Source organism: Rattus norvegicus, chromosome 12 (genome assembly GCF_036323735.1).
Source record: "Rattus norvegicus strain BN/NHsdMcwi chromosome 12, GRCr8, whole genome shotgun sequence".
NCBI lineage: Eukaryota > Metazoa > Chordata > Mammalia > Rodentia > Muridae > Rattus > Rattus norvegicus.
The window spans coordinates 26,059,527-26,076,237 of record NC_086030.1 but is presented as its reverse complement, the minus strand read 5'-3'; the positions used below and the strand labels follow the sequence as shown (position 1 = coordinate 26,076,237).

The 16,711-nt window shown below is 54.3% G+C and overlaps 2 protein-coding genes and 1 long non-coding RNA gene across 15 annotated transcripts in view; 1 reads left to right on the top strand and 2 right to left on the bottom strand.

The window, feature by feature from the left end:
- Nucleotides 1-12,426, bottom strand: part of Sh2b2 (SH2B adaptor protein 2) — a 29,657-nt gene extending 17,231 nt beyond the window's left edge. The window contains exons 1-2 of one of the 6 annotated variants that reach the window (XM_039089010.2): nucleotides 12,189-12,426; nucleotides 11,595-11,987 (exon numbers count right to left, since the gene is read on the bottom strand). In XM_039089010.2, the coding sequence (XP_038944938.1) occupies nucleotides 11,595-11,670 (76 nt within the window). In that variant the 5' untranslated portion in view covers nucleotides 11,671-11,987; nucleotides 12,189-12,426. Of the gene's footprint in view, nucleotides 1-571; nucleotides 10,689-11,594; nucleotides 11,988-12,188 lie in introns of those variants that run through there. The other 5 variants (XM_008769112.4, XM_017598238.3, XM_017598239.3 and 2 more) reach the window with 5 other exon arrangements.
- On the top strand, nucleotides 10,752-11,783 carry LOC134481275 (uncharacterized). Its single transcript, XR_010056735.1, has 2 exons — nucleotides 10,752-11,364; nucleotides 11,554-11,783. It is a non-coding gene; the product is annotated as an uncharacterized LOC134481275 (long non-coding RNA).
- A 1,314-nt stretch (nucleotides 12,427-13,740) lies between the features above and the next one.
- Nucleotides 13,741-16,711, bottom strand: part of Cux1 (cut-like homeobox 1) — a 334,105-nt gene continuing 331,134 nt past the window's right edge. For 7 of the 8 annotated variants that reach the window (XM_063271011.1, XM_063271010.1, NM_001415775.1 and 4 more), the window contains 3 exons: nucleotides 15,929-16,009; nucleotides 14,764-14,828; nucleotides 13,741-14,586 (listed from right to left, as the gene is read on the bottom strand). In XM_063271011.1, coding sequence (XP_063127081.1) covers nucleotides 14,517-14,586; nucleotides 14,764-14,828; nucleotides 15,929-16,009 — 216 coding nt within the window. In that variant the 3' untranslated portion in view covers nucleotides 13,741-14,516. Of the gene's footprint in view, nucleotides 14,587-14,763; nucleotides 14,829-15,925; nucleotides 16,010-16,711 lie in introns of those variants that run through there. The other variant, XR_010056362.1, reaches the window with a different exon arrangement.

The following is a 16,711-nucleotide window of genomic DNA, read 5'->3' as shown; positions in this document are numbered from 1 at the left end:
CCCAGCCCTTCCATCCATTTTCCTTTGGTAACTTTGACCTTAAGTTAGTGAAGAAAAAAAAAAAAGGAAACTAAACTAAGTAGGGAGGTGCAGGCCCTGCTGGTGACCCCCGCTGAGAGGCCAGTTTCCTGTGGAGTGTTGAGGGGCAGCACCTGTCCCTCTGTAGAGACTTAGGCTCTCACCTGTCCTCACAGGATCTCTTTGGCTTTGGGACTACCTCTGCTCCACAGCCCTTGGGAACCCCACCTGAGATTTCCCCTGGCATTCAAGCCCTATAATTAAACTCTAGGTAAAAATAGCTGTTCGACTTCTTTTTTTTTTTTTTTTTTTTTTTTGGTTCTTTTTTTCGGAGCTGGGGACCGAACCCAGGGCCTTGTGCTTCCTAGGTAAGCGCTCTACCACTGAGCTAAATCCCCAGCCCCTAGCTGTTCGACTTCTTGACAACATCAGTGGAGCCTCAGGGCCAGAGGGCACAAGGGAATCCCCTCCCTCCCTAGGCCACAGCAACCGCCCTTTAAGTACAGGATCCAACCAGGGCAGAAGTGCCTGAGAAAAATGACCGGTTTCTCACCTATAGATAGGACAAAGGTGGCGCCACGGAAGGAGCAATGACTGCGGTGAGACTTTTGGAAATCAGAGGGCAGTGTGCGAAGTCCGTGAAGTGGAGAGAGGTGGGCGCTGGGTCCTCATGAGCGTCACGGATGCCTGACCCTTACTCTACCCTGTTTCTCAACTCCTAGTCATCCTTCCATAATGAAACTTCTTCCTCTAGGAAGCCTTCCTTGACTTCCTCTGTCCAGGCTGGCACAAGTGTCTCTCTCTCTTTTTTTTTTTTTTTCTTTCTTCGTCTTCTTTTTTCTTTTTTTCGGAGCTGGGGACTGAACCCAGGGCCTTGCGCGACAAGTGTCTCTTCTAAGCTTCCATGAGTGTCCCTCTAGCAAGCTACCACTTGTGCTGTGCTCTGTGCCTGCTTTTAAGTCTATCTCTCCGGCTGGCACGGGTTGTCCTTGTGGGCGGAAGGAAGGCCTGAGTCATATCTCAGATTCCTGTCACTCACTCTTTTCCCTGGAAGTAGGGACTGTACCTGCTAGGCCACTGCCGTCACCACCACCACCACCACCACCACCACCATGACCTCCAAGAAGGATGGAAGGACTCACTGCTAAACCCAGGAGGGCCTGCCCCAAGTCCATGCACTTACCCAGCAGGGCATCTCCTACTCTGTGTGATGGCATGGGTGAGCATGGTCGGAAGGCTAATTATGGGCCTGTGTGGAGGCTGCTAGGAGGTCAGCCCTGGCACTGGGTTTTAGGCTTCCCTTTGTCCCTTCTGATGGCTGTGAAAGCCTTTGAATGGAGAAGGAACAGAATCACGGAGGACAGGGCCTATGTAGGGCCCCACCCAAGCCAGGTGGAAATTAGACTCCGCCAAGATTCTGAGAGGTGCATTGTGTCCTAAGCAGGAGAGTGGCTGGATCTTTCCTGCCCTCTCTTCTCCAACCCCACCGGCAGGCCAGGAGCTTATGGGCCAGTATAGCTAGCTGTCTTGTGTCCCAGGCTACAGAGAACAGGGGAAGCAGGGTGTGGTGGCACCTGATTATAAGCCTAGCTTTAGGGTGGAGGGTCTTAGAGGAGACAGTTGTGCCAGCCTGGGCGGCATGTGCCTGTAAGCTTAGCATTAGGAGGGTGAGGCAGGGGGTTGGGGATTTAGCTCAGTGGTAGAGCACTTGCCTAGCAAGCGCAAGGCCCTGGGTGGTTCGGTCCTCAGCTCCAAAAAAAAAAAAAAAACCAAGGAGGGTGAGGCAGGAGGGTTGGAAGTCTTAGGTTACTCCAAGCTAATAGAAAATTCCAGACCAGCTTAGGCAAGATTTGATCTCAAAATGAAATCAAAGAAAGAAACAAATGTATCAAGAGAGGCCAATACATCCTCTGCCTATAGACAGGGAGTCCAGAACTCACACACAGGAAAGACACAGGGAGGCACTGCAGACCGATGGACCCACACAAGGAAGTGCTGCTCCCAACAACCCTTGGGGCCGGATCCGGGAGGAAATGAAGTTCTTGACCTCGGCTGACCTTACATAATTCTGAGCTTCACTTGGAGAAGGAACGGCTCACCCCTCCCTAGAAGGGCAGACCAATGGCTCAGGTAGTAAACATCATAGCCACAGCAGGCACTGTCCCCATCTTCTCTGGCCAGGAAGGTTTCCCACTCACTGTGGAGATCAGCAGTGTGTGACAATCAGTGTGCAGATGATCGTGGGTTCACACAGTGGGAAAGCAGGGCCAGAGAGCAGGGTACTGGAAGCAGGGTGGACAATGTCATCCTGTCCCCACTAGGGACTGGCTTAGAAGGTTCATGAATTAAAGCCCCTTGACCTTGGTCTCTTTCCCCTCCTATCTCTGCCTGGATTGCTTTTCTCCTTGGCCTTCAGGTGTATAGAACCTTCTATTTTAGTTTTACACTTGTGTGTGTGTGTGTGTGTGTGTGTGTGCGCGCGCGCGCGCGCGCACGTGCATGCCTGCATCACAACCTATGTGTGGAAGTCAGAGCCCAGTCTATGGGGGTTGGTTCTCTCCTTCCATTGTGTGGGTTCTAAGGGTTGATCACAGGTTGTCAGGCTTAGTTACCTTTACCTACTGAGTCATCTTACAAGCCCTATCGTGTGTGTGTGTGTGGGGGGGTACAGGACGACCATACCCTCCCCCCTCACTCCCCTTACTTCATTGAGACAGGATTCTCTCATTGAGCTCAGTGGTAGACTGGTAGCCAGCCAGACCCACGGCCCGCTGTAGTGGGGTCAGAGTGCATATGGCCACATTCAGTCTTGGGGATTAGAACTCATGCTTTCAAAGCCAGTGCTCTTACCCACTCCTGAGCCGATAACCCTGCCTTTTCCTGGAAGTTTCTGTACTAGACAGGAATTCACATGTCCTTGTGGCCTGTGACCTCTGGTGTCTGTGGTTATATCCCAACGCTCCTCCTGCAGCACCTGGTGCTAGAAGAAGCCTAGTGACTCAGCCCGGGGAGGAGTGTGCTCCATCCTGGCCCAATACCCCATTCCCCGGAGCCTTGGTTTCTCTATCAGTGTAACAGAGGGCTGGAGCAGGGGCTGGGTGAGCTATGAAAGTACACTCGCTGGACATTGAAGACCAGCTGCCACCCAACGAGGACCTGGGACAGGTAAGGAATGAAAACATCCTGAGCTCTTTGGGCAGAGATAGACAAAGCCTACTAGACCAGGGTTGGGGGGGTGGGAGGGTGGGGAGTGGGGGGATGGTAGGTCCCTAGGTACTAGAAAGGTCCAGCGTCTGCCACTCTTCACTACAATTGGGTCTGTCTGATCTTAGCTCCCCTAACTGGCTCCTCGCCTGGAAAGAACGCTGCTTTTATTGTTTTTAAAAGTCTCTTAGGTACTTGAGGCTGGCCTCGAACTCATTATATTGCCGACAAGGACCTTGATCTCTTGTCTTCAAGGCTCCTGCAGTACGGGGATTACAGGTGTGCAGTATCAGACTGGGAGGGAAGCCAGATCTTCATGCATGCCAGGCAGGCACCCCACCGTTCAGCTATCCCCAGAGCTTTTTGGCTTTGTTGTTGTTCTTAAGTGGGATGGGGCTTTGGAGGGGTCGCGAGAGCAGGGCAGGGACAGCTTGACTAAGATCCCCCTGCTCATGGTCTTTCAAAGCCACTGCCTTGACTAACCTCAAGGCCAGACACTCAGACAGAGTCACTGCGCAGACAGGGCAGCAGAGGGGGTGGACGGCTTTCCGGTAGTAAAAATAGCGCTGACAATAGGAAAAGGGAGGGAAAAAAGCCCGTCTTCAACCCCCGCTAGCAGTGAGCAGTTCCGGACCCCAAGGCCTGGTCATTCCTTAAAATATTGATGAGGCCGCCTTGCCGCTCCGCGCTAATGGGCAGAGCACTAATCGATCCTGGGCTCGGTGGGCGGGGAGACGCGGCGGCCCCGCCCCCTGCCCAGGAGGCTCGGGTTTCTGGGAAACCCTTGCTGTGGTGACAACAGCCTCCCTCTGGTACCCTCTTGGCTCAGGAGTCGACAGATACTCCCGGGAGGGGAAGGCTGAGGAGTCTGAGGTCCCTCAGGGTGCAATCTACTGGCTACTAGGGGGGCCCAGGTGTGATGTGCGATACGGTAGCCAGGAGGGATGCAGGCAACATTAGGCAAGATGGCCCTTAGTTTGTGCGGGACCACCAACAGCATGAGAGGAAGAGATGACCAGAATGAATGGTCATCTGTTTTTGGTGAGACAGCGTCCTTTAATGAGCCATTTAATGACACTCCTCCCCTTCAAAACACAAGAACAGTCTACCGTCATTCACACAGGACTTCCCTGGATCCTGGCTCCAGCCACGATCGCTCATGTCCTCCCTTTCCAGTAGTGCCCTGGTTTGCCTGGTGCCACTCGGCCTCCCAATTACGGCAGAGGCTCATTCAGCTTCCCGTGGCTCCCATGTATCTCTCTCCACGCAGCCCACCCACATTCCTGCAGGCCAGAGTGGTGCCCAACGGGAACGTTAGGTACCCGAGCATTGCTTCTCGGGGCTACCCGACCTCTTGGCCGGCACCACATGTACACAGCAGGATCTGAACCAGAGCCTCATGCTAGAGGGAGGATGTGACTGGAATTTCCCATCCTTTCCCACCCACGATGCTGGCTTTGGGAAGAAGTCAGCTTGACTTGAACCTGCTGGGACCATAGACAATAAGAGTCTACAGGAGCTGGTGGATAGAGGGCTTGCCTAGCACACATAAAATTCTGGGTTCCATCCCTAGCATTGCCTATACAGGCAAGGCGGTGCACATCTGTAATGCCAGCTCACAGAAGGGGGAGAAAGAAGGACCAGGAGTTCAAGGCTGTGCAGGGTGACAGAAAACCCTCCCTTGCCTCCAAAGAAAAAATAGTATTAGCTGCTGGTTTAAGGTGTGTGCGGAGGGAGGGGGAGGGGGGTCTCTCAGCACCATGCTTCCCTCCGAGCATCCAGAGATTTCCTCCCAACCAAGGAATGCACCTGTTAGACAGTCTAGGACACTCTTTTGTCTCTCAGAGAACTAACTGAAGCACGTCCCTCCATGCACATTGGGGTGGTGAAGTGGCCAGATGGAGTAGGTCTGTCTGAATCCCAGCTTCTCTGCCTCCTAGCATGTGGCCTGCACCCCTGCTGGGGCCTCCACTTCCCCATCCCATAGACGGAGGGTGAGAGCATGCTAACCTCACACAGAGCCATGTATGGTGCATGCCTGTAATCCCAGCGTGGGGGAGGCAGAAGTAGCAGGGTCATGAGTTCAAGGCCAGCCATTCTTAGCAACATAACAAGTTGAAAGCCAGTCTGGTTTACATGAGACTCTGTCTCCATAACAAGTAAGCAGGGAGGGTGAGGTGGCTCACGGATAAAGGTGCTTGCCGCCAAGCCTGACAGCCGGAGTTTGGGGCCCAAATGGTGGAAGAAGAAAACTGACTCTCCTGAGTTGCTCTCTGACCAACACATCTGGCGTTGCACACACATACACGTGGAAAATGAACAATGTAATTTTTAAAATTAAAAGTAAATAAAAGGGGGCTGGAGAGATGGCTCAGGGGTTAGGAGCACTGACTGCTCTTCCGGAGGTCCTGAGTTCAAATCCCAGCAACCACATGTGGCTCACAACCATCTGTAATGGGATCCGACGCCCTCTTCTGGTGTGTCTGAAGACAGCGACAGTGTACTTATACACATGAAATAAATAAATCTAAAAAGGAAAAAGTAGTGTACAAATACATGGCAGGTAAAATACCCAAACACATAAAATAAAATTTAATTTAAAAAAGTAAATAAGAATTAAAAAGTAGTAAGTCCCTTCTCTTGCTTGAGCAAAACAAGGCACCTAGCTACAGACACTTCTTCCCTGGTCTCTCTGTTTCTTGATGCTCCCCACTCAAATCTCTATAAATTGAGGGTCCACAGTTGTCTCCCACACACGACTGGGCTACCTTTCTCCTACAGCATCTTCCCTATAACAGAGGAACAAAGGAAGGCCTCGCCCACTACCCTAGATGAAGAAATGGGGTTCTGGTGAGGGGGGACCCAGACTCTCCTCTACTGGATTTGTACAAGTCCACACCCCCTTAGTGTAACAGACACACTGTGTGGGGACCCAGAATGCAGAAGGAGGCAAGTTCCAGGCCTGTCCCATCCTATAGCTCGGATTCCCAGAAGAAATTCTTTCAGGGGCACAGAAAGGGGACCCAGCACTTGCTTTTTGGGAAAGAAGAGCAGGGGAACCCACGTCTTGGACCTGAAGGAAGCAGGGGTCTGGAGAGCAGGGTTGGGGACTGGGACCGCACACTAAGCAGAGTGGAGGATGTCCGCTATATTTTTCCTCAGAATCACCCAGTGCTGGACAGCTCCCCGAAACCCTGCTAAGCTGGCTCCAGCTGAACCAGCCCTCCTCATACCCTACCCTTGCTTTACTGGGGCTGGGGGGTGGGGGCACTGCAGAGCAGAGGTGGCTCAGATCTGACTTGGGCTTAGGGCCTAGGGTTCAGGAGTCCCCCTCTTCCAGTATCATGTGATGCACTTGGAACTTGACCCAGCACCCCCAGACCTACAAGGTGTTCCTCTTTTCCTGCTACCGTGTGTGCACTCAAGCGTGTGTGCATTAGAGGTTGACACCAGGTGACTTCCTCAATCACTTGCTACCTCATGTTTTGTGAGGGGGCCTAGTTGGCTGGCCAGCAAGCACCCAGGCATCCTCCAGTCTCAGATCTTAAAGGCATGCATATCAGTGTAAGGTTTCTGGGGACGGATGTGCCTCAGTTCCTCATACATGTGGTGAGCACTGAAAGCCATCTCTCTAGCTGCTCTGTTGTGTGCGTGCGCTTTTCCTGACACACAGTACGAGTGATCCCCAAGGCCTCCCTCCTGTGACCCCTTCAGTTCTGGGTGCTGCAGATGCAGACCCTTTCCGCTGATCTGCCTGCAGCCTACAGGGGACTGGAGAGCCCCTTCTCCTGGGTTGCCTCTACCCTGCTCTAGGATAACACCTGTGGCTTGTGACCGTCTCCTCCACCAGACTGTGACTTCAGATGACTTGCTCCCTATCCTCAGAGGGCTTACCAGCATCTGCAGAGTTCACCCTCAACACCTACTTCACTCAGAGGAAGAAAAGCAGCATACTCCCACACAGCCATGCCCCTGTTTACTGTGCCCAGAAAGGTGTGGGCTTGAATTCAGGCTGAGGATATACTCGCTGTCCCTGGGGACAGAGCACAGCCATAAAAAGACGCAGTTAGGTGAGAGTGAAAGAGACTTCATTAGAAGCTGGGTTTGTGACAGCCCCTGTAACCCCACATGGACAGCCAAAGACAGATGGCGAGGATCTGTCTAACTAAATCTCCCCTCATGGGGACTGCAGCCCGGAGGCTCACAGCACCCGAAAACCCTCCCTCGCACTTTACCAGGGCTCAGGGGACCATGCAAGAAGTAAGAATCAGCTTTAGGCATGGCAGCGCACGCCCCAGCGTTTAGGAGGTGGAGTTAAGAGCTCCAGGAGCCCAGCCTTGGTAAGAGAGAGAGATGGGGGCCATCCTGGGTTGCATGAAGCTATCTCAAATAAGGACACCAGCTGGTGGCAGCGTCGAACACCTTTGATCCCAGCACTCAGGAAGCAGAGGCAGGCAGATCTCCGGGAGTACTAGGACAGCCTGGTCTACAAAGTGAGTTCCAGGATAGCCAGGGCTACAGAGAAAGACCCTGTCTCAAGAACAAAAACAAAACAAAAGAAAAAACCCAAGGGCTATTAAAATGACTTTGTAGGTCAAGATGCTTGTGGCCAAGTCTAGTGACCCCAGTTCCATTCCCGGGACCCACATGATGGAAGGAGAGAGCTGCTTCCAAAGTTGTCTTCTGATGTCCACATGTGCCACAGCAGGGCACCCACGCAGCACACACAAACAAATGTTATAAAAATTTAAAAACAAAATCAGAGCTGAAGCTCTTGCCGGGGCGGGGGAGAGGGGGAGTGGCTTGGAGGTCTCTGACGCGTGGGCTGAGAGACTTTGGGCAAACCATTCTACTTCCCCTAAATTTGTTTTGTGACAATGCTCAGAGCTTGGCATGGGTCATCTGAGATCAATTAAGCTAGCCCCTGGGAGGTAGAGACTCCACTGGCTGGATGGCCTTGCCTTCGTTCGGTACTGTGTGTGTGTGTATGTGTGTGTGTGTGTGTGTGTGTGTCTGGGTGTGTGTTCCAAGCCCTCCTTGGGGACTCCTAGTAAGTATGTAAGGGACTAAGAAACTTTGGAAAGTGTTTCATCACAACTGGGGGGTGGGGAGGGGCGGGGAGAAAGTGTGTTCTTTAACTCTCTGTTCCCCAGAACTGTTCAATTATGGGGCACCCACAGTCCTCACTACCAAGGTTCACACTTTCCAGGGAGTGTGTAGGCTCCTTACAGAGACAAAGGGGGTAACTGATTCAAGAAAGCAGCAGCTGGCCAACTCTGGCTCTGAGGTCCTGCTCCTTAAACCAACTCTGCCTCAGGCTGGTAAAAGGCTCACTTAGCAGGGAGAGGGGTTCACTACCTCACCCTGTAAGCTCACCCACTGGAACCCCACATAGAGGTGTAAAGAGAGACTGAAAAGTCCACAGAGCTGTTCTCTGATCTTTGCATGTGTACGGAGCCATATGAGCCCACACACATCACACACACGCACACAACAACAGTAATAATTTAAGAGTCAATTAAACACAGGCAGAAATCCTTCTGACTTCAAGGCCAGCTTGGTCTACAAAGAGAGCCTCAGGCCAGCCGGGCTACATAGTGAGACTATCTCAGCCACTACCATCACCAGCAGCAGCAGCAGCAGCAGCAGCAAGCAAACAAAACCATGAGGCCTCACACTAGCCTAATGCTTTTTGAAAGATTTTTTTTTCAAACGTCTTGGAAGCCAAAAGAGATATATGGAAGAATATGATACAGTCTAGGGGCTTCAAATCCCCCATTCCCTATAGCCTCCTGGGGAAACCACATACCTAGGGCGACTGCCCAAGTATGAGGGGTGCTTTCTGAGTGGGACATTTCCATCAGGTCCCCTGGGAGAAACACCATTTTATTTGGCACACAAGGTTAATCAGCTCAGGGGGCAGAGGCCGTGTTGGTGAGATGTCTCAGTGGGTAATGACGACACTTGCTGTTTGGTCCCTAGAACCCATGTAAAGAAAGAACTGACTCTCGAAAGTTGTCCTCTGACACACACACACACACACACACACACACACACACACACACACGCAAAATTTTTAAAAATCCACAAAGAGGCAGAGATGAAGTTCAACACTGGTCTGACAGCCCCACCCCCTGCCTCACCTCGGGCGAACTAGACTCTGGTTTATTCTTGGTCACCGACTCTTTGGGGGATACCCTGCGACTCTCCGGTCACTGCAGACTTCTGACCTCAAAGACTCCACTTAGGGGACTAAGCGAAGGTGGAACGGTAGGAAAGCCCAGGCAGGTCCCAGCCTCTGCCTGGTTTCGGCCCGCAGCCCTGGCGCGGCTCCTACACGCGCAGCTCACAGGTTCATCAATGGCCTAGGCCGAAGGGGCTGAATGGAGGGCACTAACCCGCCCCTTCTTAAAGGCGCCGGCCTGTCACCCTCGGCGATCCTCCTCTCAAAACCCGGGCTGCTCTGGCGCTCCAGAGTGGGCGGGTCACGAATGGTGGCCTTGGATAAGAGGGCCTGGGCCTTAAGGGGGTATCCCCACGGGATAACTGTGGCTCCGCTGGGGTCTCTCTAGACCCCAGCGTGTAGCCATCACCCTCATGCTGGGTTGACCCACCTCCTCCCAGACCCGGGAAGAGACCTGAACGTCCCCTCCCCCCCAGCATCGGATCCCTTCCTGTAGAGGACCAGCTGCGCTCGCCCCTCCAACGAGCCAGGGTCCGATGAGGGGAAAGGGGCTCAGCTGCTCTGGAGGTGGCTTCTTCCCCCGCCCCAGCTTCCCGTTACTCTCCACCTCTCCTGGGCAGTGAGTCTGGGATCCGATCCCAGAGGGGTTCATCCCCTCTGTCGCGCGTCCTCCTCCCTCCCACCGGTGCACACAAAGACACGCTTGGACCCAGGCGCGTGCGGCCGCGCTTCCCGGGGAGGCAGTGAGCACACACCTTAACACACACACACACACACACACACACACACACACACACACACACACACACACACAACCACACAACCACACGATCACAATCACACTCACACACACGCCCTCGGGAACTGCTGGGCACCGGGTAAAGGAACCTTAGGACAGGGAGCTGAGGACAAGCAGGCCGTACCTACAGGCGCGCAGCTTCGGCCGCGCCGGCCGGGGCGCCGGAGAAGCGCTGCCCGGACCGCGGCCGGGATCCTCGGACCCGGTGGCGCATGGCCCTCCGGGCCGTAGCTCCGCCCTTGGTGGCCGGTGGTGGCGGCGGCGGCGGGGGCTGGCTCCCGCTTCCCTGGCCTGCAGTCTGCGAGGCTCGTGCGCTCTTAGCAGTCCCGGGGCGGGCCCCTTGAGGTTCTCTCCCTCTTTGGGATACGGAGCTCGGCGCGCTCTGATCCCAGACTCGCGCGCCGCGCGCTCCTGGCCCTCCTCCTAGTCTGAGCAGCGCGCGCCTTCGGGCCCCGCCCCACCACTAGTCCCGCCCCACCACGCCCCCCCGCTTCAGGTCCCTCCCTTGCCGCACCCCCCGCCCACGCGGCGCGAGCCTTTAGCCACGCTTCCAAGCCCTCCCCCAACCCCCACCCCCACTCCCTCTCCGGAGTCCCAGTGGCGCCGGCCAACCGCTCTGTCTTCCTCCGGACAGTGGCTGAGCAGAAAGACCTGACCCGGGGTGTCAAGGTCTCGTGGTCAATCCTAGGAGTCCCTCTCGTGTGGGAGCATCTCCCGAAGCCTAGGGTGGTGGATTGGAGGATGTTCTACTTGGTCACCATGGGCATGGACACTCTATAAATGTCTCTGGGTTATGAGAGTCAGACAGGGGCGGGCGCTTGTAGGCCGACCCTCCGCTGGAGGACAATGGGAGCCTCGAGGAGGTCCAGATGTCGCAACCAAGGAAATGTCTGTCTGGTTCTCAACATCCAGAGACCCAGAGCCACGCCCCCTGCCTCCCTCCTGCCCTCCGGGTGCGGGAAATTGCCCAGGATCTCAGGTCGGGGGAAGAACCCCCCCCCCCAACAGGTCCTCCCCACCCAACAGTACTCTGGTCCCACCAGGAGAGGTGTCTGAAGTCGTCCAGGACTCTGTGAAATCCTCACTATGGGTTGGCTACAGAATCAGAACTAGGTCCCTGGTCTGACCCATATGGTGGCGCTCTAGGGCATCCCGAAGGGTAAGGAGACCAGGGGAGAGGGAATGTCCTGGAGAACAGGGGCATGGGGAGGAGCCAGATGGGTTGACACATGCCTATAATCCCAACGCTCCGGAGGGAGGAGGAAAGCACTAGTTTGAGGTCAGCCTGGGGTACATATAACACACACTGTCTCAAGAAGCCAAAGCGAAAAACAACAAAACCCTACAGGTGTGTCAGCGGATGCTCAAGAGGTGAGACCCGTGGCTTACTTCTGCAGTGGACATGGTCCCTTGGATCTGCTCTCCTCTCTTCCTGGCTTCCCATTCCAGGATGGTCAGCAGTCATTCTTCTGTCTGTGTAGACCTCTGGCTGTGATCTGCCTGGAGTGTCTCCATCTGCTGCCCTCCTCCCACTCACGGTGGCCTCTGACCTTTGTAAAGTCCTTTCACTCACAGGAACTCAGATTCACTGATTATTTTCCAGGAAGCAGCAGGGGTGGCATGGGGCTAGGGGAACTGGGCTGACACTGGAGAGGTGGGGTGTGCCGAGCACATGGAAATTTGCTTGGGGCCACTGAAACCAGCCATACCTCTGTTGAGGCCTGCCTGGGTACCTGTTTCTTCTCGGCTACACAGGGACTAGCAGCTGCTCTGTCTCTGGACCTGGCAGGCAAACACTTAATGAAAGTTTAGGCTGTAATCCAGCCATGGATTGGATTTGTGTGGTTGTGAACAGGAGGTTCCTAGTCAGGAAAGGTAGGATAGGGATGGGAGAGAAACTGAATCCCTGGGTGGTCTGGCTGTGGAAGCCACCATCCCCACTGCTGACGAAGATGACATCTGGGGGCATAAAAGAGGACTCACCTGTTCTAAGTTGTGGCTTGATTCGATGGTGGGCAGTCAGCGGCTGGCGAGGATTCTGGGATGGGAAACCCAGAATCAGACAATGGTTCTGATGCCCCAGAGGAGGAAGTGAGGAGTGAGTCGGACCCACATGAGGAACTGACGGGACACATAGAAGGAGGGTGGCGGTGATTGGCTAAGAGCAGCTGTCATGGAGATTGGAATGAGGGTCAAGGGTGACAGGTGCATCCGGGTTCCCAGACGGTAGAAGGCTTTGGGGCCTTGGCGGAAGATCAGATAGGAAAGATAAGGGGTGCTTATGGTGGGCTCTGAATGAGGGACCTCCCTGCATGCAGAGCCCAGAGAGAGTTTGGGAATAAACCTGATATGGAATAGCCCAGTGAAAATATTTTTATGTATATTGGTACTTTGCATGTACATCTGCACACCAGATGGCACAAGACAGGTGTGAGCTGCCATGTGGGTGCTGGGAATTGAACTCAGGACCTTCGGAAGAGCAGTGAGAGCTCAACCACTGAGCCATCTCTCCACTGAGTTACTTTCCACAGCCCCCCCCCTTTTTTTCCAAGACAGGGTTCTTCTGTGTAGCCCTAGCTGTCCTGGAACTCACTCTGTAGACCAAGCTAGCTTCAAACTCACAGAGATCCACCTGCCCCTGGCTCCTGAGTGTTGGAATCCGAGGCGTGCACCATCACGGCTGGCTCCCAGTGAGTCTTGCTTTGTGAGTGGAACAGCCTGGGGAAAGCTGGTTCTCAGAGCACTGGAGGATGATGGGATGGCTTTGGTGCATTTGGCAAGCAGAGACCCAAGAAGGGGCATGCTTCACACATAGCTCTGGGGCACAGAGAAATGGAAGCAGGGACTTTCCAGGAGCTGATATGGAGGTGACATGAGCCTGTTGGCACATGTCAGGCCCTCAGCCATGGCTGGTCTGACTAACTGATGAGTATTCTGTGATGTGTGGGTTTAAGAGCCAGTGTTGTTGTTATAGCTCAGACTGAAGTAATGATCCTGACTGCTGGGAATCTTTCTGTCAGGTGACAGGGGTGGGGACTCTACTCAGGGCCTTGTGCATGCTAGGTAACACTCTACCATTGAGCCACGCCCCCAGCCCCTCACTGGGGGATTCTAGGCAGGGGCTCTACCACTGAGCCACGCCCACAGCCCCTTACTGGGGGATTCTAGGCAGGGGCTCTACCACTGAGCCACGCCCCAGGCCCTCACTGGGGATTCTAGGCAGGGGCTCTACCACTGAGCCACACCCCCAGCCCCTAACTAAGGGGTTTCTAGGCTGTAACACTGAGTCAGATCTAATAGGTTGTTTGGGAATAAAGAATATATTTCTGGTTTGGGTGGGGGCTATACTCAACAGACTCTATGGTCTGGGTTCCAGGAAAGCTCTGGACACACTCATAGCATTCTTGGGTATAGGAAGAATCGGGGAGAGCCTACCTACATGCCTGGCAAGCTCCAGGGGCCTGGTGCTGCAGGCACCCACCAGCCTCTCAGATACCCAGTGTTCAACTGAGGAGTCACAGAATACAAGGCCCCATGGTGGCTGCAATGATTCTTTATTTCATGCGAAGCTGAAGAAAAAGATCAAATCCAGCGGAGGAAGATCTGAGGTCCTGAGAGTTGGCCTTGCTATCATGGCCCAGGACAAGTTTTGCTGGGGCCTCTGGGACCATGTCTGTGGTGCCTGAGGCACAGGGACCTCATTGGAGAGACTTCCTCTTCTAGAAACCAAAATATTTTGCCAAAGAAGCAAGCAGAACTCAAATCATGGACTGGGTGCAGGGAAGGGGTAGTGGAAACCATCCCGCCCTCTGGGGCTCCCTGACTTGGAGACTGCGGTTAAGGTTGTATCAAAGCCGCCTCCCGCCCTGCCGGGGAAGAGGGCGGATGAGAAGTCTGGGGCCCAGAAGACTCCCACCTATTTTATTATGTGGCAGGGTCCTACGAGAGCCTATAGGAATGCCGGAGTGGGTGCTGACAATCTGTATCACAGTCAGAAAGCTCTGCCACCAGGGCTAGAGGTTCTGATGTGGGTGGAGCCCAGGTCAGGTGACTAGACCGAGGGCAGAGACTCAGGGAGTCCACCCTAGCTGGTTGCTAGGGGTTGTTTGAACCTTGGGGCTCCAATGGGGTTGTGACAACCTTTGAAAGGGGTTCTAGAGGCTCTGAGCTTCCGGCAGCTGTTGGATGAGGACAGAGACAGTTTCCGTGGGGGATTTTTTTGTGGGGGGAAGGGGAAGGCTATGTCATTAGAAGCAGCTGATCAAGCAAGGGACAGGGTAGCAGCCAATACATCTCCAGTGAGCCTGGGGGTCACTGCCATAAGTCGCCAGCTGCTGCTCCATTGTCACTCTCATGGAATTTGTGCAGATGATCGGCGAACCTGAGGGGACAGGAGCACAGCTGAGACAGTGTCGAAGAGGGGTGATCACAGGGCTGGGGACACTCAGACGGGCGCTAGGCTAGAGGCTGGAGCAGCAGCAGTCATGGAGCTTGGAGCTGCTGCTCGGGGTTCTGGGGGCTTGGCTGTCGGTTTGGGGAGGCCAGGACACATTCTTACTTCTTGGCGCAGGTGGCAGCACAGTCTCTCTCCACGCTCTCACTCCATGCCAGCTTGTACAGCACCTGTCAGGCAGAGACACCGTGAGCTATCTGCCCTGCCTCACGACAATTCTCATTGTCACCCACAGCCGTTAGGCCTGCTCCCTGTGGGGCAGAAAGGTTGCCATGGCCCAGCTGGACGGCCTGGGAGATACTCCTGAGCCAACCTACTTCCCAGATGCTTAGAAGCAGACACAGCTCTTCGAGTTACTCTCCTAACAGTGTGGGCATATTCAATGAGAACACCAGACTTGGAACCCAGGCTAGCATTAGGGCTATGCTTCACCATGCCTAGCAGGGGGCAGTGGCTCCTGATGCTGGAGCCTTCTATGCCCACACTTGTCTTTCCATTTGGTGGACGGAGCCCTCACGCAGCCTGTGTCCTTGGATGGTCCTCAGCCCACTATAAAGAGTCTCTGTACTTGGGCAAACAGTTGTGCATGGGCCTTCTCTTTTGTGTAGCCCACTGTCTGTTCCCTGGGGATCTAGTTAGGCCTACCTTTTAGTTTTCAACTGCCTTAATCTTCCACCAATGCTGGAAATGGAACCTAGGATATTATTCATGCTAGGCAAGCAACATACTTCTGAGCCACACCCCCACCCCCTCACTGGGGGATTCTAGGCAGGGGCTCTACCACTGAGCCACGCCCCCAGCCCCTCACTGGGGGATTCTAGGCAGGGGCTCTACCATTCAGCCACGCCCCCAGCCCCTCACTGGGGATTCTAGGCAGGGGCTCTACCACTGAACTATATCTCCACTCCTACTTTTACTTTTTGAAAGAAGGTCTCAGTCAGTTGTCTAGACTGTCTTCAGACATGCTATGTAAACCAGGTAGGACTTAAACTTGTGATCCTCCTGCTTCAGCCTACTTCGTAGTTGGGATGATAGGCCTTCATCTCTATGCCCAGTTCCTTACTCATCTTCCCACAAAACCCTTGCAGGACTCCTCTCCAGAGTAGCTTGGCTGTGTCCCAGCCATGGGGCCCGATATTGGGGTGGAGACAGGGGAGAGCCAGAGTGAAGGACGTGGCATCAGGGAGTCTCTGGAAATCCTCCACACTGTAACAGCGCCCTGCCACCCAGAAAGGCTTGGGGGCATCACTGGCAATATGTGCGTGCTCACCAGAAAGACCAGACAGTGCAGGAACAAGGTGTAGAAGAAGCCAATGGTGCGGGCCATTTTGTTGGAGAGAATCAGACGCCCCTGCAGGCAAATGAGGGGGGAGGGTGGGTAAGGCAGGGTTGCTCAGTGCTCCTTCCTGCAGGTTTGTAGACAGGGGAAGGGAGGGGCTGGCAGAGCCCTACTTCCCCCAGGGATGAATAGGGATACCGAGGCTATAGAGGTAAGTTCTCTGCATGTACGTGTGTGCACACATGTCTGTGGAAGCCAGAAGTCGGTGTCAGGTGTCTTCTTTAATCACACCCCACTTTCTTTATTTTACTGAGACAGGCTCTTTGGTCGGGCTGGCCTGGAACTCGCCATGTATGTGTGTGGCTTTGATCACACAGAGATCCGCCTGCCTCTGCCGTGCTGCCCACTATGCCTGCATCCACCTGTTGTTGTTGTTGCTGTTGTTTGTTTGTTTAAAGACAAGGTCTCTTTGAGAACCCGAAGCCCAGATTTGGCTAAGCCTCCTCCACCACCACCACCACCCCACACCCCACACCCCTACCCCCACCTTCCGCTAATGCTGGGTTCAGGGGCTTGTCGTGGCACCAGGCAGTTTCACATAGGTGCCATGTGAACTCAACTCAAACTCAAGTCCTGCGAGCTCAGCAAACACTTCATCTGCAGCGCAACTGACACCTAGCACTAGATACAGTTTCTGGTCAATGGTGTCCCCTGCAGGCCAGTGTCCGAAACTACAGGCAACGAGGCTCTCCAAGGAGCTGTCCCAGAGGTGGT